The sequence below is a fragment of the Acomys minous genome, assembly GCF_964271855.1.
Source record: "Acomys minous genome assembly, chromosome: 1".
NCBI lineage: Eukaryota > Metazoa > Chordata > Mammalia > Rodentia > Muridae > Acomys > Acomys minous.
In genome coordinates this window covers 124,193,873-124,219,726 of record NC_140483.1, presented here as the reverse complement: position 1 = coordinate 124,219,726, position 25,854 = coordinate 124,193,873, and the positions used below count along the sequence as shown (strand labels likewise).

Sequence of the window (25,854 nt, the reverse complement as noted above, 5' to 3'; positions counted from 1 at the left end):
GTTATAACTACAAAGTGTCCTTCTTTTTGTTTTCAGATGAACTTTATGTTGCAAGCTAATAGTCAGAGACATCCCTGTCCAGTATTCAGATCTTGACAAATGCATTGCATGACCTTGACCCATGTGTGCCCCAAAATGTGTCGACTAGCTCCGCTTTCTTAAACCGTGACTTTAAAATAAGCAATCTCAATCTCTATGTGAGTGAGTGTGGCCTCCCAACAAAACCCTCATATTTCCTTTGTTTGCATATAAGCCTGGGTTACATCCTTCTTCATCCCTCTCATGTGCTTGTTCAGGATCTGTGCTCATCTGGATACAAGCCAGTATGTGCGCTAGTTATACTTTGATGCTTCATTTCTCGGAGTCCTGATTCTATTTCCTGCTATTGCCAAGGCTCTAGATCTCAGAGAGGGATTGGAACCCTTGTTCTGCACAGTGCCAAAAGCCCTAAGTATGAGTTGCAAACTGGCCATCTCCAGACCGCACTGTACTTGCCCTTTAAGGTCTGCATTTGATGGCTCTCTACTCCTTGTCTTCTGAACCACAGGTTCCTCCTGCATGTTCTTCTGACCACTATGTCCCTTTGCAGTCCCTCTCCCTCCTTTTGGGTCCACAATGATGGATTCAGTCCAAAGGCCATCATTTGCATCTCATAGAGCTCAGCAGAGGGGTAAGGGAATCTGTGCCTGGTGGAAGTTACTTGCTTCGGTATGTGTACATTCAGGGAATGATGGCTAGTCCTTGCTGTGGGGTGCCATGGAGCCTAGAGCTCCCGATTTCCTCCTTAGTAAGTCTGAAAACTGGTGAATTTACAGGAACATTCCCAGTGAGTATTCTTAAACAGCCTATCTAATCCTCACCTTGTTTTCTTGCTGTAGCTGACTGTTCTGAATGCAGCTGACTCCACATTCTAACCTGGAGTCCAGACTCCCATGTGAGAGAATAAGAGCTCTCAAAAGAAAGGTGCTTGCGTTAGAATCTGGCCACCATGGTTCACTTATTGGATAGGATGGGTATTTCCAACGGGAGACTGAGCATCACTTCCGTGATGAGAAAGTGGCATGTAGGTCACAAAGGCATTATGTGGAGGAGTGAAGCTCCTGGAAGGAGCCTGGGGAGCATAAAGGTCGTGCTCACTGCACCATGTATGTTAGCGGCTCTATCTGTTTACATTTCTCACCATAATGTGGTGTGGTAGCTCTTAGCCTTTAAATTAGCTCTTGAGTTCATGAAGTACTCAAAGGACAGTGAAGTGACACAGAGACTAAAACATGCGCCTGGCTACTTGAACCCCACGTAGGACATCAGAACAGGACTGTTTCCTATAGCTGCTATGAAAAATAATGCCATAAACAGAGTGCTTTAAGGCAATAGGGATTTATTCTCTCACAGTTCCAAGGGCTGGAAGTCCAACATGAGGGCTAAGCAAGACCTTGGTCTCTCGAGCATTAAGAGAGGAACCTTTCCTTTTTTCTTCCAGCTTCCTGTGGTAGCAGGCAAAGGTTGGCATTTCTCAGCTGGTACAGAGCAGTTCTGATCTCTGCCAGTCTTCACAAATCCTCTCTGTGTCTGGGTCTCAATACTCAAATGTTTTCTTCCTTTTCTCTTCTAAAGAAGAAATCACTTAGCGTACACACTAATGCGTCATTACCTCCATCTTAATTTGATGTATCTTTAAAGACTTTATTTTTAAGGATGCAAACCAGCTCACTACACTTCACAGGAAAAAAAAATAGCTTGAATGTCATGGCTGAGTAAATCAATAACTTGTAGCTCAAGAAAAATGTGCTTTTTTAACTCCAGCTAATCTCCCACACATGAGACATGTTTATGTATAAAAACAGTCTGCGTTTAATTGGCCTCAATATTAGGAGAGTTCAGATTCTTGCATGAACCCTGGGTTTAATGATTGCCACAAAGACAGCTAGGAGATGGAAATTGTCATTTTGAAAAGGAGGAAACTATAAAGAAGCTAATATAACCAGGAACAGCGAAGGAGGAGTTTAGCACGGCATCTTTAATGAGACAGCCACAATCCTTTTTCATATTTTTGAGCTAAAATGCAGGTAATTCTGTAGGAAAATACCTGGGTGAGATAATAATAATGTTGTTCTGAATATCAAATTGTTCTGAGGCATAACCTAAGCTGAGAACTGGGGAATCTTAAATTACCAGAACCCAGAGCCCTGATGTTATCCCTTTCGCTCAGTGGCAAATGTACTTCTTGAGGCAGAAATTTGGTATCTTCAGAGTATATACTCCTCAGAACCACACAATAGAGCAATATTTCGAGTAGTTTCAAGGTTGCACATAAATGCCATTAAATATTGTCTAGTATGCCACTGTTTATTATACCCAGAATGTGAAATGGAGGTATTGGCAAAAATCAAGTACCAGGTCCAAACGGACAGACTGAATGCCATCTCTGCTAAGCAGGCTCACAGGCAGTTGTATATGCGCAGAAAAACTTTGATCCTCATCTGTTACCTTGGTTCTTCCTGACATCTTTCAGACCAACCTCAAAATTTATCATCCCCGTGGTAAATGTAATGATTGTATACAATGATAGTTCAAAAAGGTACAAAAGAAGAAACAAAGCTCCACGAAGCTCTAGCACCTAGGAGCAGCGTGGGCCACTACTCGCATATTTATTCACTTCTTCCAAGTTGTTAAAAAAAAAATAAGTTTTTGACTAATACATATAGATATAGGCAAATTGCTTATGGTTTGATGTTTGTATACTTTTGCCATGACATTGAGACTCTGTGATAACACACAGTTTATGCAGCTATTCATCTGCATGTACATGTGGCTGCTGTGTCTTTATTTCATCATTGCCAGTCAGGTAGCCATGGACACCTGTGTGTCTGAATTTGACTCCTTTCTGGCAGCAAGATGAGAAGCGTCCTTCTATTATCGCCCCTCTGGTTCTGTTTCTGTAGGAATGTGTACTGTTCAACCAGCATCCATTCTTTCCATTTGGCTCTCTCCCCCTTCCACCAGCCCTCTCCCCGCCTCACTTTACGATGCTGTTGCTAAAACACCAGTAGACCTTTTGCTGTAAACATGGAAAGATGCAACAAACTCCTACTAGGTACCCTCTAGGCTCATCTGTAGCTTGTGAAGCCTGTAAAATCCCGAATTACTGTCAGATGGAACAGATCACGCTTTGAAACAAGTCCTACTATAATTTATCCATGTAAGCCTGCTGGAAGGAGAGCTATGGCTTCCTACCAACTACTAACAGCAAGGCACAAAAACAATAGAACGCAGGCGCGTCGGAGCCGTGAACACTGCAACACTTGACAAGTGCCACTTGGTAATACAGAGGAAGCAGGGCTTCTGTGTTCCCTATTCCTAGCTGTTCTACTTTATACTGTATTCCAAGTAATTTAATTTTCAATAATAGATTGCAGCTGTTTATTCTTGTGGAAATTCAAAATAAATATCATTATGAACCTGTGAACCATTCTGAAGAAAACAAGTACAAAACTAGTGCCCTTTAGTGCCCTTTTCAAGTCTAAAGTTCTATGAAAACAGTAACAGTCAGGGGGGAAATCATATATCCTATAATGATACTATAAAGTGACTGAAATAACTAACCATGATTCCTATACGTTTTAAAGCATTCTGTTGGTTTCTCATCAAAACCTTTCACAAGAATCAGTTTTTCCCTGCCCATCCCCTCATCGCTCCTTATCACTAGTGCACAAAATTGCTACTGACTTCACTCCCTTATTAGTTAATATAGAAAAATTGGAGTCCTAGAAAGAGGTTTGGAGAAATTTGTCTTAAGGAAGCCTGTATTATGAGATTATAATCCAAATATAGATTTCCAGACATGCTTTGTTTATATGTTATATAAGTAAGCAGTACAAAAAGAAAGTAAAGGTTACAGTTTAATGTAAATACAAATATATCCTCTTGCTCTTTGCATGAATGAGGCTGCACACCCATTGGGTTATGTGCTCCACCCAGATCAGCCAGCCTGGCTACTTTAAGAACTTGCAAACACGCTCTGTGCCTTGCTTTCCTTCTGCCGCTACCTAATCACAACCAGTTAGTAAGTATAATTTAGTCAAGCTACTCACCTTTAGATTTTCCTGTGATTCTAATTTAATAACAAGTTAAAAATGAACTTCTTAAATTGCTGTATTAGGCCTTTGGGGTGTTTTTCAGCCCTGTTTCCTAACCGATGCCCTACATTTCAGCCAAAGGAATAGCTTAGTTCCCTGAAATTGAATGAATTTTTATTCACATCTTTAACTTTTTTTTTTTTTATTAATTTATTCTTGTTACATCTCAATGGTTATAACATCTTTAACTTTTATTGAAAAAAATTAACCAGAATAACTCCTGTTTATCTACTTTTTCTACTGATGTTTAACCTTTGAACTTTAACTTACCTGCTCTACCCTGAGATACATTCTTTGATTTCTCAGTCCAGTTCTCTAGTTCTCCTATGTCAACCGAGTCATTGTAATTTACTTATTTGCCATATGAGTCTACTTCTTTTCATGTGTGTTTGAAATAATGTCTCACTATGTAGCTCTGGCTGTCCTGGTGCTCTCTATGTAGACCAGGCTTGGCTTGAATGCACAGAGATCTATCTGCCTCTGCTTCCTGAGTGATGGCACCACGTGTGGCCTATGAGTTGCACTGAGCTCCAAGAGACTAGAAATCTAATAGATTCATTTTGATATGCATTTGAGCCTCAGGTATCAATGGCAGTTAGAGTAATGTCTAACATGTCAATATGTGCTTGTGGAGTAAACTGATGAGGAGCCCACACCAAAACTAATACAGCCATCCCTATAAATCCTGCCTGGTGGCAAAAACATGCATTGAAGTAACGAAATATCCAAATACAAGATAGAACATCCAGTGTCATATAATGAAAATTGAGTTAGTTGCATAGCAAGGAATGCTAAAGCTGGTGATTGAATGCTATGGCAGCATCTCTCCCACCTGGAAGACTTGCCTGTGAAGCCATACATTGAACTTTGACATGCAACAAGTGCATATTCTAAGATTTTTCAAATGCATGTTCTTAGTTTACCCCCCCCATATACTTTGAATCTTTAAGAGGTATGCTTCTAGTCCTCTTATTCCAATTTTTAAAATATGAATTATAATCAAATTATTGTTAAATTCTCATTTACCATTGCTAATATTTTTATGATTTTCCTTTTTCTCATAATGTGATTAGTTATAATGATTTATTGACTAATAAGTATCCAAGATCACAAAGACAGTAAATTGTAGAGTCAAAATTTAGACTCAAGGATTCTGGACCAAGGACTTATGTCCTTTGGTACTGTGTATGATTTTTCTAGTATGTTAAAAAGAAAAAGCATAAATACAGAACTATTTGTTCAAGACTGACTCTAACATAATCAGTATATAATGTTCAACTACTCAACAATGTGGAATGAATAAAAGAATTATCTAGCCACATAAATCCATTATATAATTATGTAGATTGGAGAATGATTATATTTAAACATTTAGAAACCCAAATGAATGGTGAGGGTTGTATCCATGGATGATGTGTGAGGTGTGAGGTGACTGACTGACTAATACTAAAGTATCTTTTGATAACTGTACCACAAGGTCCTTGGTCCATGGCCATAGCATTACTCTTCTGACAGTTACATATCATATTTATTAACATTTTATCCCGGTATTTTGAATGTATCAGTCCTAAGCAGTGAAATAAAAAGATAAATAAAAAAGCATTATCAAAGAAATAATATTTTTTTCTCTCTTTTCAGCAATCTTGACACAGAAGAACTATGTGGTGAGTGTCTTTAAGACTAATCAAAGTGTTGTTAATTTTATCTAGAAAGGGGGAAATGTGATGAGACCAATTCCTCACACCTTGGAATTTTAGTCCTGGAGTAATGTAAAACATCAGTCTGAGTCACTGGGGATTTTTCTTTATCCTTGATTTTGGCTCTGTCACGTATGTTACTTAAACAGTTGGGCCTACTTAGTTTGCTCATGAAAAGAGAATCAGGATTGTGCAACAGTTTTATAGAAACTGATTTTTTTGCTAGCTTAATGCAACTTTTCCATTTGCTTCATAATTATACTGCAGCCTTTCCGAAGCTGTAGCCTTAAAATACAAAAATAACTTTGTTCCATATCTGTGCAATTATTCTAGAGACTTAAATGCATTTTTAAAAAAAGGTACAAGTGGGAAAAAAGAAATGTTTTCAAATGCCTAATCTACCAGCCTCTTCATTTATCTCTGTTATCTTTGTAGCTGGGAACAGAAATCATAGATTTAAAAATGTGGGAAAGTAAATAATGTGAAATGTATTATTTGATGTGAAAATGGAGCATTCTGAAACAGCTAAACTTGAAATGGATATATATGTCTCTGAATATGGCAAGTTTTATGTTTTTGCATTTTAAGACGAATGTGTCAAATAACACTTTTGCACAAGTACGATTTTATCATCTAGGCATCCTGAGACAGTTAGATGGTTAGCAGAAAGGTTTTTAGGGCTACTCACATTGAAATCACAAATATTTCCTGGCTACGGTAGAAGTTTTACAATTTTAGAGTTCACTCCAGTCACCACCTTCACTTTTAGCAAGAGAACTGATTGGGCTTCGATTCAACAGAATTTCTTTATATTTTTAAAATCCAGCGATTAGATTCATAGTCCTGTCATAATCCTCTTCTCTGCTGTAGGACAGGCATTTTCATTTGTATATTGCACCTTCATTTCCCATTATTTTGTGACTATAAAAATAAATATTTAAGTCGAATTTTAATCAGCACCGAGACCTCAGTGCAGGCAAGTAAAATATGTCAAGTCACATCTCATCCAAGTTCCCTGTAAGCGTGGGAGAGTGAGGCTTGATTGACAAAGGAAATTTCATGCACTCTCCCATAGAAACCAGCTACAGAGTCTACTTATCTAGCTGTCAGACTCATTAAGCTTTTACTTAATTTCTCTGTTAATTAAAGTAGGGATCCAAAACTCAAAACTATTAAAATATTACTTTAAAATACCTTTGCAGTCTAACTTGTGAGAAAAATACGTAAGTAACATCCTAATGAATAATGTTGCATCATGTGAGCATGAAAGCTGAAGTGCCATTGGTGCCCGTGGAAGGTACCACTGGGATAGAAAGGGAATTTTGGTTATGTATGGTTCTTCAAAGCATATTTTTCTGTTAAGGGCTTTCTGGGCTGTTCACACACACCGATCAAACCCCTTAGAATAGTCTTTACTGGAACGTTCTGATTGAGCTCTTCAGGTGACAGGGGATTAAGCCTTGTCTCTCATTTCACTGACTTCTTTTTCTTTCTGGTTTGCAAGCACAGAGACACTACCAGGGAACACACTGTGGACATCATTTAGAGTCAGCAGAGAATGCTTTCTGGGCCCACTTGTTCTTCTTAAGCCAGATCTGAAATTCAACTTAGAAGACTGAGTCATAGAAGAAAATCCAACATCCAGCACTACTGATTCCGTGCAGTGGGGAGGGAGAAACTAACCTCTCGTTAGCATTTGGTTAGTGGAGGTGATGTGCTCATATGCATGAGAAGCCAGCTTCCTTGCTGGAAGGTAACAGGCTTAAAGCATCTGTTTGGGAAGCGCATCTTGTTCTTCCATTATACCCAGTGTCGGGGCTGCTCTCCCAAAGTCCATCACATCAACGGAGAAAAGCTGGTCCTAAATTTTTGATAAATGCTATTTGACCATTTTCCTCCAAATCCATGGAAATCATTCATGTATTTCAATAAAATGGGTTTTATTTTCCCCAGAAAATAATTCTTGTTACCCAAAGACAAGACTTTCGAGTGGCCAATATCTGCTCCAAATCTATTGTTTTTCAATGACATGATTTAGTGATAAAATGCAATTAGCTAGCACATGCTGTCATTGTGATTTAATGAATAAATATGAATGGTAGTGACAGGAATAAATAGGTCATAATTCCAAAATCAGCCATTTCCTCCTCTTCCCTTTACTCCACACCTTGGTCAGATTCTTGGACCTTAGTTTATGATGAAAACCCTCCTGACAATTATCATTGCCCTCACCTCTTGACAACTTCCCCATCACTCCCTAACCATCTACATCACACCCAGGTCAAGTCTGTGAGAAAAGCTGTAGGATGCCACTCTTCTCTTCAAAATGCTTTACTTACATGTTGCACAGGGCCACTCTAAATTTAATTTTCATGTCATAATATGTAGAATCCATAGAAAATATTGATTTCTGGGCTTAGACTTAAGGTTTCTGATTTAGCAGATGGGACTTTAATAACAATCAATTCCCAGCAAGTTCCCTAGAGTGATACTTCCAAGATTTAAGTGTACCCATAAATCACCAGGTGTCTTACGGAAACGCATTTGTGAGTCAGCAGGCCAATGGGCCTGAGATGGTGAGTGTTTGCAAGTTCTAACTGCTGATCCACAGAGAAGCAAAAGCAGTGAAGTGCTGAAGGACCCTGTCACAGACAGCCAAGAACACTGATCTCAGCTTGAGGATAAAAGGTAGAACACCAATCAACGAATGCTTATTGTTTTTAAATTATCATTATGATCAGTATAATTAGTATGCCCTGCTAGCAACCAATCAAGATAAAGACACATTATAGTTTAAAATAGCCTTAGTTAACCTGGGGCAGGGCAGACATTAATCCTCTAATCTACTTCCCATAGTAGTTTTCCTGCCCCACATACCTGCCCCAATCCTATGTCATCTGCTTCTAATGACTTCTGTCAAGCTACCTCCCATCCATAATCCCAAATACTTGCTAATGTTCTTCATCTGGGCCGAATCTCCATCTATGCCAGCATGTGTTTCTCTTCCATCTAACCCATGGTGGCCTTCTTTCTCCTCTCGGGACCCTCTCCTCATCTCTTCTTCTTCTTCTTCTTCTTCTTCTTCTTCTTCTTCTTCTTCTTCTTCTTCTTCTTCTTCTTCTTCTTCTTCTTCTTCTTCTTCCCAGAATTCCTCTCTCTCCCCTAAGCCAGAGAATCTTAGCCACACTTCTAGCTCCTTTGCCCTGTCCAGGTGGGATGGATTTTTATTAATTAAAAGGTGGGTCCCAGAGACAGCAAGCAGTTATTAGCATCAAAATGCATCAGACTCTCCCCCAACAGCTCCTGGCTAGTGCAGCTTCCTCTCTGGCCTCTGGTCATAGCATCTTGTTGTGACAGAGCTTCAGTCACACTGACCTTCAACACCTTGGTTGGCTTCACAGCTCAAGCTGTTATCCAGGGCTGGCATTGTAGCTAGTTCTCTCGCTTCTCAGAGTTACAGTCATTGCTAGCTAGCATATCACCTACAATGTGGTTGTAACCTCTCTAACTATGTGTGCGTTGAGATGAACGAATACATGAATGAAGAAGGGGAAGATCCAATCTGAAGCCGCCAGGCTGATGGTTTCTTTATTTTTTTTTTTTAAATTAAAAATAGATTCTTCTCTCATCATAACCCCTTTGTATTAAAACATGAATTTTTACTACTTATATGTAAACCACCTCCATAGGCATCTTAATTAACAAGCTTATCTTTTCTGCATTTTCCTTTTTATGTGCTGCCTATTTCAACTTAATGTTGCTTCTATCATGATACACATTTTTCCCATCTTATGGATTTCCCACAGCAATATTAACTGCATATTGGGTAATGTCCATATTGGGTAATGTCCATGTAGATTTTATTTACCACAATCACTACAAACATATAACAAACACCTTTGTCAACTCTATCAGAAAATTAACAACATAACCAAGACTTAAATAGTTAAATACTATTTATTTAATTAAATAGTATTTGTAGCTGGGTGCGGCAGCACATGCCTGTAATTCAAGCATTCAGGAGGCAGAGGCAGGAGTTTTGCTGTGAGTTGGAGGCCAGCTTAGTCGACAAAGCGAGGCCAAGACAGCCAAGGTGACACAAAGAAACCCTGTCTCAAAAAACTAAAAAAACCAAAACAAAAGAAAAAAATGATCATTTATTAGGTTATTTATTAGGTTATTAATCCATCCCTAAAAAGGATGTGTCACAATGTTTTCTAAAGATTGCAAAATCAAGAATGTACTTTGCATAATCTAATATATGATTTTTAAATTGATCATTATTTTTCATCTATTTCTGTGTAGACTGCATTTTGGCAAGAGTATAGGATGATTATGTTTCATTGTTTTTCATTCTCAGAGAAGCGTATACATTGTCTACAAAATCAGTCAACTCCCCAAGTATTTTAGTTCTTTCATTTTTGAAACAAAGTCTCCTGTAATTCAGACTTGCCTTGAACTCTCTATGTGGCTGAGGATGACCTTGAATATCTGACCCTTCTCGACCCAGCTCCTGAGTGCTGAGTTTACAGGCATACACCACCACACATGGCTTACATGGCACAGGGTTACATGGCACAGGGATGGAAACCAAGGCTTTGTGCATGTTCAGCAAGCTTGCTACCGAACTGATCTACATCTCGGGCCTCTTCTTTGTTAATACCAGTGTCAACAATGCCATATTTGGAGTATTAAATAATTTAATAAAAGCAATTTTCAACAAACATGTTACAGTGTACAGTGTACCCCAATAGTTGAAATCTGCATGTGAGTTTATATCATTTTAGTATAATTTTTAAATACTATGATACATTACAGAAATATAATAATAAATAGTAGTTCATCTGTAGATGATATACACGAGTAATAATGGTTACATAGTACATGACAGTTCTGCTTTTTCTAATATATGAAGGTTTGTGAGGAATGGATGTCTCTGATTTCAGAAATATATAGAGTTCTATAAATGAAGTTTCTCTTTATATTACATTTCAACTAATCTGAAATTATTTTGTGTGCCATGTTTTCACTTTTATCATAATTTCCAAGGCTTTACTTATTCCTAGCAAGGGAGAATATGATAAGCATGACTTTTGTCCCGTTGAAATAAATTGCTGGCATTCCTTGTGATTTGCAGCATCATACCTTAAGGAAAACTAACCTTCTTAAATGTTTTCTAGAAGAAAAATTTTTACATTTTTCTCAAATTGCTATCCTTGTGGGATCTGTAATAATATACTGTCAAGAATAATATTTTATTGACTCAACCTTGTCATCACACCCTGAGTCATGTTTTCCCTTTTGTAAGAAAGAACACTTTTGTGGGTAATTATAATCAGCTAGGCTTCTTTTTCTTTTTCTATTTCACTTTTCTGGTAAAATTAGGATATGGCTACCTTAGTTCCATTTGAAAGATTTCAAGTTTTCATGTATATTAGAGCCAACATTTTGCTTACTGATTTATGAAGTAAGTTGTCAGTTGAGGTTTTTGTTTTATGACTATCTAAACTCCAGCATAATTTTATTTTAATACTTTTACTTCCCAGAATATTTTTCTCAGCACTTGGGTGAATATGAGAATGTACTGGCTGCTCTTGAAGACTTGAATCTCTCCATCCTGAAGGCAATGGGCAAAACAAAGAAGGTAAGGAAGTGTCAAAGATGACTCTCTAGAGCAACACATTCCTTGAAAAAATAGTGTCTTTAAAATTATATGCATTTCCTAACTTATCATGAAAATATAGATTGCTTTTATCAGTGATGGTTCATTCTTTTTAATATTGACTGTATTCTTCATTCACAGTACAATGACTAGTGTTAACTGTGCACTGGAGACTATTTTGTGCTGAGAGAACAAAGATGCCCAAAGCTGTTTTGGCAATTCTTAATATGGTGGGAATGCATGTATGTAATTAAATGCATTATTATATAACAGAGAGGAACCCAAGATGGAAAACTTAGTTCACACTGAAATAAATAAGACCTGAGAGTTGAAAGTCAAGACAATAGTCATTAGACAAAGGAGAGATAACATCATGTATAGAATTTCTGTGTCAGAAATGGCCTAGGCCACTCAAGGAAATAAAAATTAATAGTAAGGCTAAAGTTCAGAAAAATCAGAGATTGACACAATGTGAGATGAAACTGGATTAGGGCAGGGCCACATCTTTCATGATGTCACCAATGCTAAGGATATAACCCTACATATAGAATGCAGATAAGAGGGTATTTCAAGCAGAAATATGGAAGCTCGATCATCTTTCTGAAAAAGTACATGAGAACTAGCCTGCAATTAAGATAAGAATACACCTGCGTAGAATCAGCAAGATGAATAAGGATGCTAGTTAACCAGTTTTGGTGAGAGAGATTCGTATTTGGAGTACAAATTGGTGGGAAATATAGAGAGTAGAAAATGAATTGCATGTGTTTGGTACAATAGCTATGGGATTTGGAGAAAGATTGGATCCATGGGGTGAAATAAGGGTGTATTCCAGATAAATTTAATCTTTAGCTTGGGTACTTGGGTAGTGACTTTACCATGAGAGAATGTTGACAGCGGACCAGCTATGAGTGTGTAATAACTAAGCTTTTATTGACTCTACACTGCCTTTATGGTGTCTAAAAGGAGACAAACCACTAGAGAAAGAAATTGATTTATTATCAGTAACATCTTGAATTGGAGTTCCAATAAAGTTGTATCATCTGGACAAAGGGAAATAACTAAAATGAGGAAAGAATTTAACCCTGCTCAATAAGACATTACAGCTTTTGATGATGATAGGAAGAGAAGGAGCCAGGAAGGCTAAGGATGGAACGGGAATTTTAAGGCAAGCCAGGAGTATACGGTATCCACAAGTTGAAGAAAAATATGTTAAAGCCTAGAGAGTGATTTAATGTTGACTGCTATGTTCAAATTAAGAAACAGAATTAACATTTTAATGGTCAGTGAATTAAGTGGTGCATTAGCACTTAAAATGCATGGCAAGTAAAATGTTTTTAAAGCATACATAGAATTTTTCAATAAAGACAACAAATCTCTACAATGAGTGAATCCTGATATTCCTAAAGCCACATGAAAGCCACTGAAACAAAATTCTTTAACACAGGGACATTTATGGCAATTTGGAAACACCAAAGCACATGGACATAAAGGCAAGCTTTTGACAGAAGAGGCACTGAACTGTTTGGCCCATTGGGAAAATCAGCCATGGATTTCAATAGGGGAAGAGAGACTAAGAAAACTGTGGTAATAGTTGTTGCCTCAACAAGAAGAGTCATGGTAGGGCTGGACAGTGACCAGTTGGAAAGTCATGTAAGAACCACTTGGACTCTCAGACCTCATCCTCCACTCAGCAGTGGCTTTTTGTCAACCACGGTTGAAATTTGTAGATATTCCAAGGGTAAAACATTATCTCTCGTCTGGGGCAGTATTAGACATAGTTGCGGGATTAAGTAAAAGTTTGCATCATAAATGAAAAGGCATCTAGTTTTCTTCTCATTAACCTCTCAGAGTTTGGGCAATGTACCCTTTAGGCAGACAATCCCAACAATGCAAAATGACAAAACTAAAGATTCATAAAGGTTATAGTCTGGCAGTATCGCCTTTCCTCTAACACTGATGAACATTTCCCTAACCTACCTACTGCTAAGTATGTAATCTGTCAAGAAGAGTCACCAGATTTCTTATAGAGAAGCCAGAGATACAAATAGGACCAAAAGAAAGAAATAAAAACAGAGAGAGGGAGACAGAAGAGTCAACATAGGAATTATGCAGGAAAATAACATTTTTAATGTTACCTTTTGCCCCTGGCAATGGAGGAAGAGACACCTTATTGGTGGTAGTGTTCTTATATCAGTCAGGGACAGAGAAATGGCAGTCCTTTGTTCATACTAGTTTGATGCTTGACTTGGTAGCCAAAGCTGTTTCAGGCCTAGGACACATAAAAATCAACTAAACTCTCTATGCTTCGCCCAATGTTTGACTGTGAGTCTTAGCAACTGTTTCAAATCACTGCTGAGGGGAGGCTCTCAGAGGACAACTCTGTTAGGCTCCTGTCTGCAAGCATAGCAGAGTGTCATTAACAGTGTCTGGGTTGGTTCTCTCCCATGGGGTGGGTTTCGGGTTGGGCCAGGCATTGGTCGGACATTCTCTCAATCTCTGCTCTATCTGCTCTGTTTTTATCCCTGCATATCTTGTAGGCAGGGTGAGTTTTGGATCAAAGTTTTTGTGAATGGGTGGGTGTCTCCTCCCTCCATTAGGTATGTGGGTCCTCTAGTAAGGGTAGCAGGGGCTGTCTGTTACATGGACTCTGTTGCCTGCTTTTCGATCACTTCCCCCTGACAGGACAGCCTTGACAGGCCACAGGGAAGGAGGAAGAACTCAATCCTGATGTGACTTGATGAGCTGGGGTGGGTGGTAGGGGGTCTCCCCTTTCCTGAGGAATAGGGGATGGTGGAAAGAGGAGGGAAGGATGCGACTGGGAGGAGAGGAGGGTGGGGGCTATGACTGGGATGTAAAGTGAATAAATAAATAAATTTATAATGAAAAAACAAAAACAAAAACAAAACTTGCCTGGAGGAGTTAGTCACTCGGGGCAGTCCTTAAGGTTTTACAGCCCTGTTCCACTTCCTATCTGCTCTTTGCTTCTTGTTCTGTGAGATCTAAGAAGGTAAAGAGTCCCAGCCACCCAGTTCTGGCACCATGTAGCTGTTCTCTTTGCCACTGTGCCTTTTTCTGCATGGCACACAGTCTCTTCAAACTGTGAGCCAAAATAAATCTGTTCCCTCATAGGTTGGTCCTTGTTAGATCTGTGGAGACAACAGAGAGAGAAATCAGCTAACACAGCATGACTGTTCTTTTCCATTCATTCTTTAGGTCTTTGCTTTAGTGGACTCATTCAGAACTTGACTTGCTACCCTGTCTACACACTTTCACCTCTGTTACAAAATCCACTTGTTTGTTGCTATTGACTATCTCAATGAGTAACAATAACTGTGTAATTTAAAAATATTGCTGTAGGAAATAAAAGCAATGTCTTTATTTATTTATTTATTTATTTATTTATTTATTGATCTATTTATTTTACTTGTCACACTTATCATAAGCCATGGAAAGGTCCTCCCAATTTTTAATTTTCTTGCTTTTTTAAATAAATGTTTTAGTTAAAGAAGCTTTCATACAGTTTTTTAATCTAAAAACTTCAATTCCATGTAGAAAACATGTTTCTAAGTTCGAGAAGCTTTCAAGTTTCTTTTAGTAGGAAGATAAAAGGTAATATTTTCATATAAATATGCACTAACATCCTGTTCTCTTCACTTTTTCTTGCATTAATGCAATGAAGTTTTGTTACATTTAAACCAAGGACAATCTTTTATTTTTATGTCTTAAGTTGAAAAAAAAAATTGGCATTGACATGTGTTTGATTTATGTAATACTGCTCGATCTATGAAAACATTTTTAATAAAAGAAAATGTGAAATTGTAGAAAATAAAGTTAGAAATTATATCTTAGTGTGATAGCTTAAAGATGGATGAAATGCAGGCATCCCAAAACCTTTCAAGCCACCGGCAACCTGTTATCTTCTCCCTGCTGCCAGCGTGAGGAAGTGTGCTGACCGGCAGACAGCATTTCTCTTTTAGAAACCTGGTATATTTTTATCCAGACGAAATGTACTGTCTCAGTAGGAAGGACTTACATTATGGTCTTGAAGAAAAAGTGAAATACAAACCATTTGTGATATCTTGACTGGCAGCACATCTGTTTGCTGTATCACAGGAGGAAAAAAAATGAGGTCTGTTTAACTCAAGCCCCAGGAGGTGACCCAGGAGAGATACAGTGAGCCATGGCCTTTTCCTCTCCTTAATCCAGCCATCACATGGTCCTCAGGGGCTGTATTAGGTAACTGTGCATACCTATCTGGAACAAAACACAGTAGGTGAAATCCCTAATGCGCATTTGACACGCCTCTGTAAAAGCAGAACCCTCATCCAATACTGACAAACTTGGTTGATTCCCTTCCCTTCTGTCACTTCTTGACAGAGTGAGTAACAAGCTGCTGTACAGCATCAGTATGTGGTGTGATTGTAACTCCAAAATGGAAATGTAGAATTATGATGAAACAAGGGTTTATCATGTGCTGGTATGCAAATATGGGATGTTCCCTAATGGGTGATTGATAAGGCTTGGAAGGTTATTAAAAACAAAAATGAAGAACAGTGTTTTTGAAATGATATTTAGGATGTGACAGTTACCATATTGAATGTTATTGTAAGGATTTTTTACTTTAAAATATGCTTATGAAGTTTTTCATCTAGAACTCAATTATAAGTAAGGACATCTTACAGAATATCTTTAATATTTGGGTAAATTAGTGTCAATTTCTGGAACAGTCAGATGTCTGTCATCCTTGGTTGTTATAGCTGCCTTTGGGATCACTCCCTTTCTAGAGTCAACTCTAGACGCCTTGACTTCAAACTTTCCCCCTCTCCAGTACCCACATTTGCTAGTATTTAGCATCTAAGCATCTCCGAGACCTGTAATTCTCTCACTGTTTAAATATTGCAGTATTTTCTGAGTTGTATTTTCTTTCTTTTTTCTGTTTTTCTGAGTTGTATTTTCAATACAAAACTGAATAAATATTAATGATTCTTGGTTTTATCATTAAAAAGTACCCCCTCCTTTCAGGCAAATACGAAAACTGAAGTGATGTGTCAAATATGGAAGTGCCCATTTAGGCACATAGAAGATAGGCATTTCCATCTTTTTTTATATATTTTTTATTTTTTACATATATATTTACATTATGACACATATATAAAATAAACCACATACAGCAAGAAGAACCATGAAACAATCAGAAATTATAATAATTTTACATTTATAGTGTTTTAGCTATTTTTGTTTGGTAACTTTGAAGAACACATTTTCTTATCTTGGTGAGTCTAAAATTTTGAATGTAAATCAACATCTATCATATCTCATCTCTGTCAACTTAAAACATCTATCTAGACCTAAAAACATCTTTACCTCTAAACAATTAAGCCTAATTATAAAACTAAACTATTTGGTCTTCAACTCAATCAGAGACTTGAGAAGGAATAAAATTAGTTACCTGAGTAAACAGGAAGTGCAGGTTAGCAGCTTCCAAAATGGGAAAATGAGAGACAGTTTGCTGCTGTTCAGTCACCCAAAACTCTCTATAACATTGGAACATCATCTTCAGCCTTCTGGCCCAAAATATCTGACAGACATATTTGTGAGGCATGAACTGTTGAGGACTTGCTTACCCTGTCTTGGCAGAGTTTGGCCGTCGACTGTGCCTGCATCCAACCTTGCCCATTTTTAGGCAGAATTCTGTCTGTGGAAGAAATGAGGACAGTTTGTCCAGTGGCTTATTTGTCACATTTGAAGCCGTCTCCATAAAAAGGTTTTTTGATCCTCATCAGCTTCTTTGAGGTAGGCTGGGTGTTGCCAAGAGTTAACCTATCTTATTGTCAAAGAATCCTTAAAACAATAAAAAAAAATCTTTAAATGCCATATTCTGTAAGACTCTGAGGTTTTTGAAGACCTTATCTAAGTATTTTTCTTGTCCATCTATAGAGTCATATAATCTGTTACACCTAGGGTATATATTCATGTGGTAAAAATAGACTAGTAATTGACATGAGAATGACTTGATCAATTGACAATGAACTTGTATAATTTCAAGTTCCTAAATAGACTGCAATAGGACTTTCAAAGTATTGGAGATAAACCTTGCATTCTACTTGAATGATATGGCATTTCCATCTTTTGTTGTTTCATTATTATCCTCCGATTGTTCTTTAAAATAAAATGGAAGTTAGTTCTTGGACTTTATGGTAAAATATTTTCCAAACAGCTTATTTCATGTCCACTTGTTCCTCGTTTTTTATTTTTATTTTTTTATGTGAATGTGTATAGTGAGGAGTCCATGGATATCACAGGCATGGGAAACAACAGAAGGGTCTTGAGGCCATAGACGTAGCCAAGAGAGAAGCTCTGATCCAGTCTAAGCTTTAGAACCTTCTCTGCAGACTTCTGCCCAGTACTTGGCAAAAGGTAACACTAGGCTCTTAGAAAAGCCAATCAATGGAATTGTTAGGGCACAGTCCTCTTATTGGAGGCCCTGGCAAGCATGAAGAACTCTGCATAACTCCTGGCCCAGAAACTAACTACTCCTCTGCAGAAGACCCCACCACCTCTCATACTTGAGGTGAATAATCCATGCAAAGATTATCAACAAGGTGGTAGCTGAGAGGGTAGAGCACAGAGCCTACAGCAAAGTCTGGACTGCTCAGAACTTGTATTGCCTCTCCTTTGATAACAATAGTATTGATACTTTCTTACCATTGCTGAAGCCCCGCCTTATTCCTGGGGGCTGACATGACTTCCTGTACCTAAGTGACCAGCTTAGGGCTACTTGTTCTTCTCTGCTGCCAACACAGTGTTTGAGTACCTATGAGAAAAATGAAGATGAGGATGCTAGAGAGATGGCTTGGTGGCTGAGAGCACTTGCTACTCTTGTGGAGGACCTAGGTTAAGTTCCCAGCACACCTTTATCTATTCTTCTCCATCTTCCCCCTCATTCTTGTTCTGCTTTTGAGATCACCATCACCACACAAGTCAGGACCTCTTTTCTTTTTCCTTTTTTCTTTTTCTTTTTCTCTTAATTTATTCAGAGTGCATCTCAACTGTTATCCTCTTACTTGTATCCTCCTATTCCTTCCTCCCTCCCTCTTTCACCTTATTCCCTTCCCCTAGGTCTGTGACTGAAGGGGACCTCTTCCCCCACCATATGGTCACATCCTATCAAGTCTCATCTTGGTAGGCTGCCTATTCTTTCTCTGAGTGCTACCAATCCTCCCCACCAAGGGGAAGTGGTCAAATATTGGCACCAGAGTTCGTGTTAGAGTCTGTCTCCATTCTCTACACAGTGAATAATGCCCTGTCCATTGGCTATATCTGAGTAAGGGTTCAATGTTTACTGCATGTGTTGTCCTTCATTGGTGCAGTAGTTTAAGTAGACCCCGCCTGGGTCCAGATCTGCCCATCATGATGTTCTTCTTGTAGGTTTCGAGGACCCTCTGAATCCTTCTTTTTCCCCATTCTCCCATACTTCTCTTACCTAGAGTCCCAATAGGATGTCCTCACATCTATCCCAATCTCCTGGTAAGTGAAGACTTTCATAGGACATCCCTTTTGGGCTAGTGTTCAATTATAAGTGAGTATATACCATGTAAGCATTTCTGAGTCTGGGTTAACTCATTCTGTATGATCATCTCTAGTTCCATCCATTTGCTTGCAAATTGCAGGATTTCCTTGCTTTTAATAGCTGAGTAGTATTCCATAGTGTAAATTATACAAGTTTGCACTCCCACCAGCAATGAAGGAGTATTCCTCTTTCTCCACATCCTCACCAGCATGTGATGTCACTTGAGTTTTTTATCTTAGCCATTCTGATGGGTGTAAGATGAAATCTCAGAGTCATTTTGATTCGCATCTCTCTGATGACTAAAGATGTTGAGCATTTCTTTAAGTGTTTCTCAGCCATTTGATAGTCCTTTGTTGAGAATTCTCTGTTTAGTTCTGAGCCCCATTTCTGAATTGGGTTATTTGGTTTGGTGGTGTTTAATTTCTTGAGCTCTTTAAATATTTTGGATATTAAACCTTTGTCAGATGTAGGGTTGGTGAAGATCTTTTCCCAGTCTGTAATGTAGGCTGTTGCTTTGTTCTGTTGACAGTATCTCTTCCCTTACAGAAGCTTCTCAGCTTCATGATGTCATATTTATTAAATGTTGACCTTAGAGCCTGGGCTGTTGGTGTTCTGTTCAGGAAATTGTCTCCTGTGCAATGAGTCCCAGGCTCTTCCCTACTTTTTCTTCTAACTGATTCAGCATCTCTGATTTTATGTTGAGGTCTTTAATCCACTGGGACTTGAGTTTTGTGCATGGTGATAAATATGGGTCTAATTGCATTTTCTACATGTAGGCATCCAGTTAGATCAGCACCATTTGTTGAAGATGGTATCCTTTTTCCATTGAATAGATTTGGCCTCTTTGTCAAAAATCAAGTGTCCATATGTGTATGGATTTATTTCTGGGTCTTCGATTCAATTCCATTGGTTAACAGCCTATTGCCACTCAAGTACCATGCTGTTTTAATTACTGTTTCTCTATAGTACTGCTTAAGATCAGGTATGGAGAATACAGCCACTTTGGAAATCAACCTGGCATTTTCTCAGAAAACTGGGAATAGGGTTACCTCAAGACCCAGCTATTCCACTCCTCGGGATATACCCAAAAGATGCTTCACCACATGACAAGGACATATGCTCAACCATGTTCATAGCAGCCTTACTCATAATAATCACAACCTAGAAACAGCCTAAGTGTCCCACTTTTCTTTTCAAATGACATATGACCTTCACTTTTCTCTCCTCCCTTAAGATCTCTTCCTCCATTTTCAAACTCATCTTTCTACTTTTATGACATAAACATAGATACACAGGCACACATAAAGCTAGCCTCTTCACAGGAGAGAAAACATATGCAATTATTTTTCTGATTTTCTTTTTTACTTCACATGACAATCTACAGTTCTATCCATTTTCATGAAAATATCATAATTCCATTTTTCTTTAAGTCTAGATGAAATTCCGTTATATGTATGTAGCACATTTACTCTACATATTCTTCTGTAGATAGACATGTAAACTGGTTCATTTCTTGGATGTTGTGCAACAATAAACATGTGTGTACAAGTATTTCATGATGTATTGACTTAGAGTCCTTTACTTATATACCAAGAGTGGTATAGGCTTAGACATATGGTAGTTGTATTTTTAGGTTTCTTAGGAACTTCTACAAGGATTTCTACAGTGGCTGTACAAATATACATTGATGCCAGCAATGAACAATGGTTCTTCCCTGAAATCCTTGCCAACATTTGTTGTCACTAATTTCTTGCTGTAAGCCATTCTGAATTGGATAAGACAGGATCTCAAAATCATTTTAATTTGCATTTTCCTAGAAGCCAAGAATATTAAATATCTTTCCAAATATTTATTGGCTATTTGTGGATCTTTTTGAAGAGAAACCTAGGGGTTGTTAGCACATTTATTGAATGATTTGCTGTGTCCTGGTATTTACATATTACAATTCCTTATGTAGTTTAAATAGTATCCTTCATCTGATGGTAAGCTTATTTCTCATTATTAAGATTACTTCTTCACTATGGTGATTGTTTTCTTTGTTGTACAGAGCATTTTAATATTATGGAATCCTATTTGTCAAATTTTATACTGATTCATATGCTACTGGAATCCTTTTCAGAAAGTCTGTGGCTATGTCTGTATCTTGAAGTGTTTTCCAATAATTTTCCTATAGCAGTTTTGTGTGTGTGTGCAGGATGATCTGACACTGTACAACAAGTGTTTTAATGCTTTGGAATCTATCATACAAATCTAGCTCTGTGGCCAAGAATATGGTCTCATTCATAAAAGTTTCCATGGGATTCTGAGTTTTCTGAATAGAAAATTCTCAAGAATCTTTCCATACTAAGAAACCTTAAAAACAAAATAAGATAAATGTAAAATGAAGAATAAAAATACAAACATAAGACATTCTATTAATTAAATAATCACAAATGAAGTCAAATACTACTAAAAGCATATAACAGCTAAAAATGGCAAATACATGGGATGAAAAAGAAAAATAATAGAATAAAATGTGCATAATAGTCAGAAAAGCATAAGGAAAATTAAGTGTATATAGAGGAGGAATGAAATTTTTTAAGGTTTCTGTAGTTAAAATATAATAAAGTTTAAAATGTTACTTTTTGCAGCAAAAGAAAGAATGAAAGTGGAAGCCTGGGGGTGCAGTGGTAGGAGCAAGTTAGGGAAAAAAGAAAGAAGTATTAGGTTCTATTTACTAGATCGATTTATTTACTAGATCCATGAAAATTAGAGATAACAGTTATCTGCATTGGGGGGCCGGGGCACAGGACAGCTGACTGTGGGCTCTTGTTTCCTGTGGTTTATTGATATGGCACCTGGACTGCACAACTCTCCAATGCCTATCTGAGCTGCCTCGTCTTCAGTAACTACCTTCTGTGCACACCGAGGGCCTCTGCTGGTCACACTTCGTTTGAAGTCTGAGGGCTGATGATTTTCCTGCAGTCCTGTCACTCCAGATTGTCTCCTCACAGAGCAGCCGATATTCTAGCTGGAAAGTGGCTTCCAAGAACACTGGAAGTGGCAGAAGAAAACAAAAAGCTCCCACTACAAACGATTCCGGCGGAGGACTTACCGTCATACTTCTGCGTCTGATAACTGTTGATCTTCCCAGTGGAGGGACGCAGCCGTGGATGTCCAGTACTTCACTGAAGCTTCAGCGCTTTCAGACTGTACAGCAGTGTGCGACAGTTGGCTCAGCAGCTGATCACTCCCACTGACCTCAAATTCAGGCCGTCAATCCCAGTGTTAGTCTCATCTGGGCCACAGTTCCCTGAGCATTTTCCTGCCTCATCTGAGCTCCCTACCCCGCGTGCTTTCAGCTTGTTAGTGTGTCCGTTCTGCTCTTGGCAGCTGTCTCCTAGACCTCTACCTCAGGTAAAATACAGAGGCCGTAACTTGAGGATCTTCTGCATTCTCGGTCCCCCTCAGGAGCACAGTTTTTGTTTTTTGTTTTCAGAGTTATTTATTAACTATATGGTGTTCTGCCTGAATGCACACCAGAAGATGGCACCAGATCTCATTATAGATGGTTGTGAGCCTCCATGTGGTTGCTGGGAATTGAACTCAGGACCTTTGGAAGAGCAGCCAGTGCTCTTAACCTCTGAACCATCTCTCCAGCCCCCAGGAGCACAAGTTTAAACAACAGATTCCTTCCCAGCTTAGCTTTTCTGCCCTCCAAGTCACGAAGAGAAATGAACGAAAGCCCTCTCACGGCTGCTGTGTTCTCCCTTCGGTGGACTTGCTGTCTCGTTAACACCTGCAGCGTTTGGATGAAGTTCTTCCTCCATCTTATGCACTGGGCAGCCACCCACCTCGAGCTCAGTTTGGATTGGTTCTTCAGGAGCTCGCCTAGCCTGTCCTCTTTCAGCACCTTGCAGACGTGCTGTCACTGCATTTGGGGTCTTCCGGAAGCTTCCTCTTTCTCACTAGGAAATGAGTCTCTTCCTCTTGTACTAACTCCTAACCGGATCACATGGAAGCAACCTCAATTCCATCACCTTACTCAGACGTTTTAGTAACTCTTGGTAATATCCTACTGATGTGTGATACACAGATGGTAGCATTCCCATTTGAAAAGTGAGGAAACAGAGTCACTCAGTTATTAACTGGTTTACTGAGACCACAAGGGTAGATTTAAACCAAGAAATAGTCCCTTACTTTTTGTATACTTTTTACATTTGTGTGTGTGTGTGTGTGTGTGTGTGTGTGTGTGTGTGTGTGTATGTGTGTGTGTGTGTCCACATACTTGTAGTGGTGCATGTGTATGGGTCAGTGGACAGCTTGAGAGAGTTGGTTCTTTCTGGAACTCAGGCTTGCCAGCTAGAACCTCTACTGCATGAGTCATCTAATTTATTTTTTTTATTTAAGGTTTAAATAACTTTACCTTTAACATTGAAAATATAAAATCCTAACTTATATCATTATGAAAACTTTCTAGTGTTAGATATTTTGGATTTTCAAACAATTGAGTGTTCAGCTGTGGAAAGATATGGAGATGTCCCGCCTGCTTCTTATATTATTCTAATATACACTTTTTTTTTTGTAAGAAGAAAAGTTTATTTTGACTCACAGTTCAGCCATATAGCATGGCAGGAAAGCAAGGTGACAGGACCTATATCCTGTCAGCGGCAGCAGGTAGCTGCTGGCAGGTCAGGAAGCATAGACAGAGAATGACAGAGCTTAGCTTTTTACAAAAATTAATCTATTCATATTACATCTCACTTGTATCATCCCATTCCCCCCTCCCTCTTTAGACCAATTCCCCTCCCTGGGCCTCTAACAGAAGGAAACTTCCTCCTCCACCATATGACTGGGTCTCATCCAGATAACCTGCTTCCCCTTCCTCTGAGTACCACTGGGCCTCCCCACCAAGGGGAAGTGATCAAATTTGGGGTACCAGAGTTCATGTCAGAGGCCCCACTCTGCCCACAGCCATGGAGAATGAGCTGTCCATTGGCTAGATCTGAAGAGGGGCCTAGGTTTATTGCATGCATTGTCCTTGGTTGGTGCAAGAGTTTGTCATACACACTTTTTAGACAGTAGAGCAAGTAAGTGTCCAGAGCTCAATGCAAGAAATTATGGCTAGAAACAGATGATACTTAAATGAGTAAATAATAACTAAATACTGAAATTACAAGAGAGGGATACATAAGCAAAGTTCTAAGCAGAAGAATTAGTAGATTTCTGTAGTTTGTTGTCATCAGAGAAGATTGAACTTTAACTGGGAAATGGGATGTTTTATGTCAGACAAGTAATGTTTAGGATTGTTGTACTGCACATGCCTATAATTCCAGAAGTGAGGGGCTGAGGCAAGAAGAACATGGGTTCAAGGCAAGCCTGGGCTACAGAGGGAGTGTCTAAAAGTTAAAGATGTACTTGGCTTTCAGCTTGCTAAAAAAGATGGAATATACACTCTTCCAAACGCAGTGCAGTCAAGAAGAGTAAGCAAACATTGGTGGCCTTCCAAGATATGGATGCGGTCCCAAAGCATCCAAACAGGAGTCCAGCTGACATGTTTTCCAAGCAGCCAGGCAATCTACGTGTGCTTCTTGACTAATTCATTCCTTCGTCCTTTCACATCAAATCCAATGCTCACTGTTTGCAAATGTTTTTTAACACACTAACTTTGTGTGTGAGACTTGACTGTCTTGTTCCACTGACCAAACTGTGTTTGCTAACATCACTGAACAGAGTTTAACTTTTAGAGACTTAACTCACTTGAAAATCCAAATCCCTCCTTTGTTTTTCTAGTCCTAAGATGCTTCCCTTCATTTTGCCATTTTCACATACATTTTGTAATAGGTTTTTGCTCTTTGCATTTACAACCTTTCACTAGAGCTGTTGAGATTTGTACAAATTTCAAAATTTGCAATTTTGAGAGAACTATGTAGGGCTTGTTCCCATTCTCTTTAAGGTTCATGCATTTTTCCCACTTACTCAACCTTCCTTTTATCTCTTACTAATTTTTAAATAATATTTAATGCTGGTTCAAACATTTTCTTAGATCAGTCCATGGAGAGTTTGTGTTTTGGTCCCTCATAAATGGGGGGACCCTATCTTCATAATTTAGCAAGACTGTGAGAGTGGGAAGTGATTGGCTCTGATAAACCCCCTTGTAACTCTGTTAGCCACTCTTCTGAGTAGCTGCCCCATCAGTAGTGTGGAGTTAACATCTTTTGTTGCTGTTCTAGGCTTGAGCCACTATGAGACTTGTGAGTCTTCCAGAAAAACTACCCCATTTTCATAGCCTTTCGCTTCTTCTCACAGCTTCCCCCACTTTTCTAATCAGAAACTGTAAACTTTCTATTCATTGTTATTCTATAAAGTCTTAGTCCTATGTCAGTGCCACAAGGCAGTAATAAATTCTCTCTCTCTCTCCTTTAAAGTATTGTACAAACCAGGCACAGTTTTTAAAAGATTAAGCTACTAAATGTTATATAGACAAACATGTAAGACTTCAGTGGATTCCTTACATTTCTTAATTCAAAAGACAAAAAAATGATAAAATAAAAATATGCATTAAATTAATTGCTAGTGCATCAGTGCAAACAATGAATATACCTGATATTAAATAAAGAGAGATCAATGTCTCCTGAGTGATCAGGAATGAGAAAAATCTTCCCTGAGCAGCAAAGAATGTGAAGAATTTTAATCAAGAACAGATAGGAGAGCCAGTGAGTGATGACATTTCTTTGACCTTTTAAGGAGACACTTTTCAAGGCTGGTTATGCCAGAAGCGGTCTCTGATGCATAGAAAAGTTGTCATTT

At 38.5% G+C, this 25,854-nt stretch overlaps 1 protein-coding gene and 1 long non-coding RNA gene across 2 annotated transcripts in view; one reads left to right on the top strand and one right to left on the bottom strand.

The window, feature by feature from the left end:
- NECAB1 (N-terminal EF-hand calcium binding protein 1) overlaps positions 1-25,854 on the top strand; it is a 155,341-nt gene that overhangs the window by 62,970 nt on the left and 66,517 nt on the right. Inside the window, exons 4-5 of the mRNA XM_084760026.1 lie at positions 5,775-5,800; positions 11,380-11,477. Coding sequence (XP_084616152.1) covers positions 5,775-5,800; positions 11,380-11,477 — 124 coding nt within the window. The remainder of the gene's footprint in view (positions 1-5,774; positions 5,801-11,379; positions 11,478-25,854) is intronic.
- LOC311594047 lies at positions 15,568-19,562 on the bottom strand. The gene is made up of 4 exons (XR_014777926.1): positions 18,979-19,562; positions 18,201-18,309; positions 16,945-17,190; positions 15,568-15,745 (listed from the first exon to the last, which is right to left on the bottom strand). It is a non-coding gene; the product is annotated as an uncharacterized lncRNA (long non-coding RNA).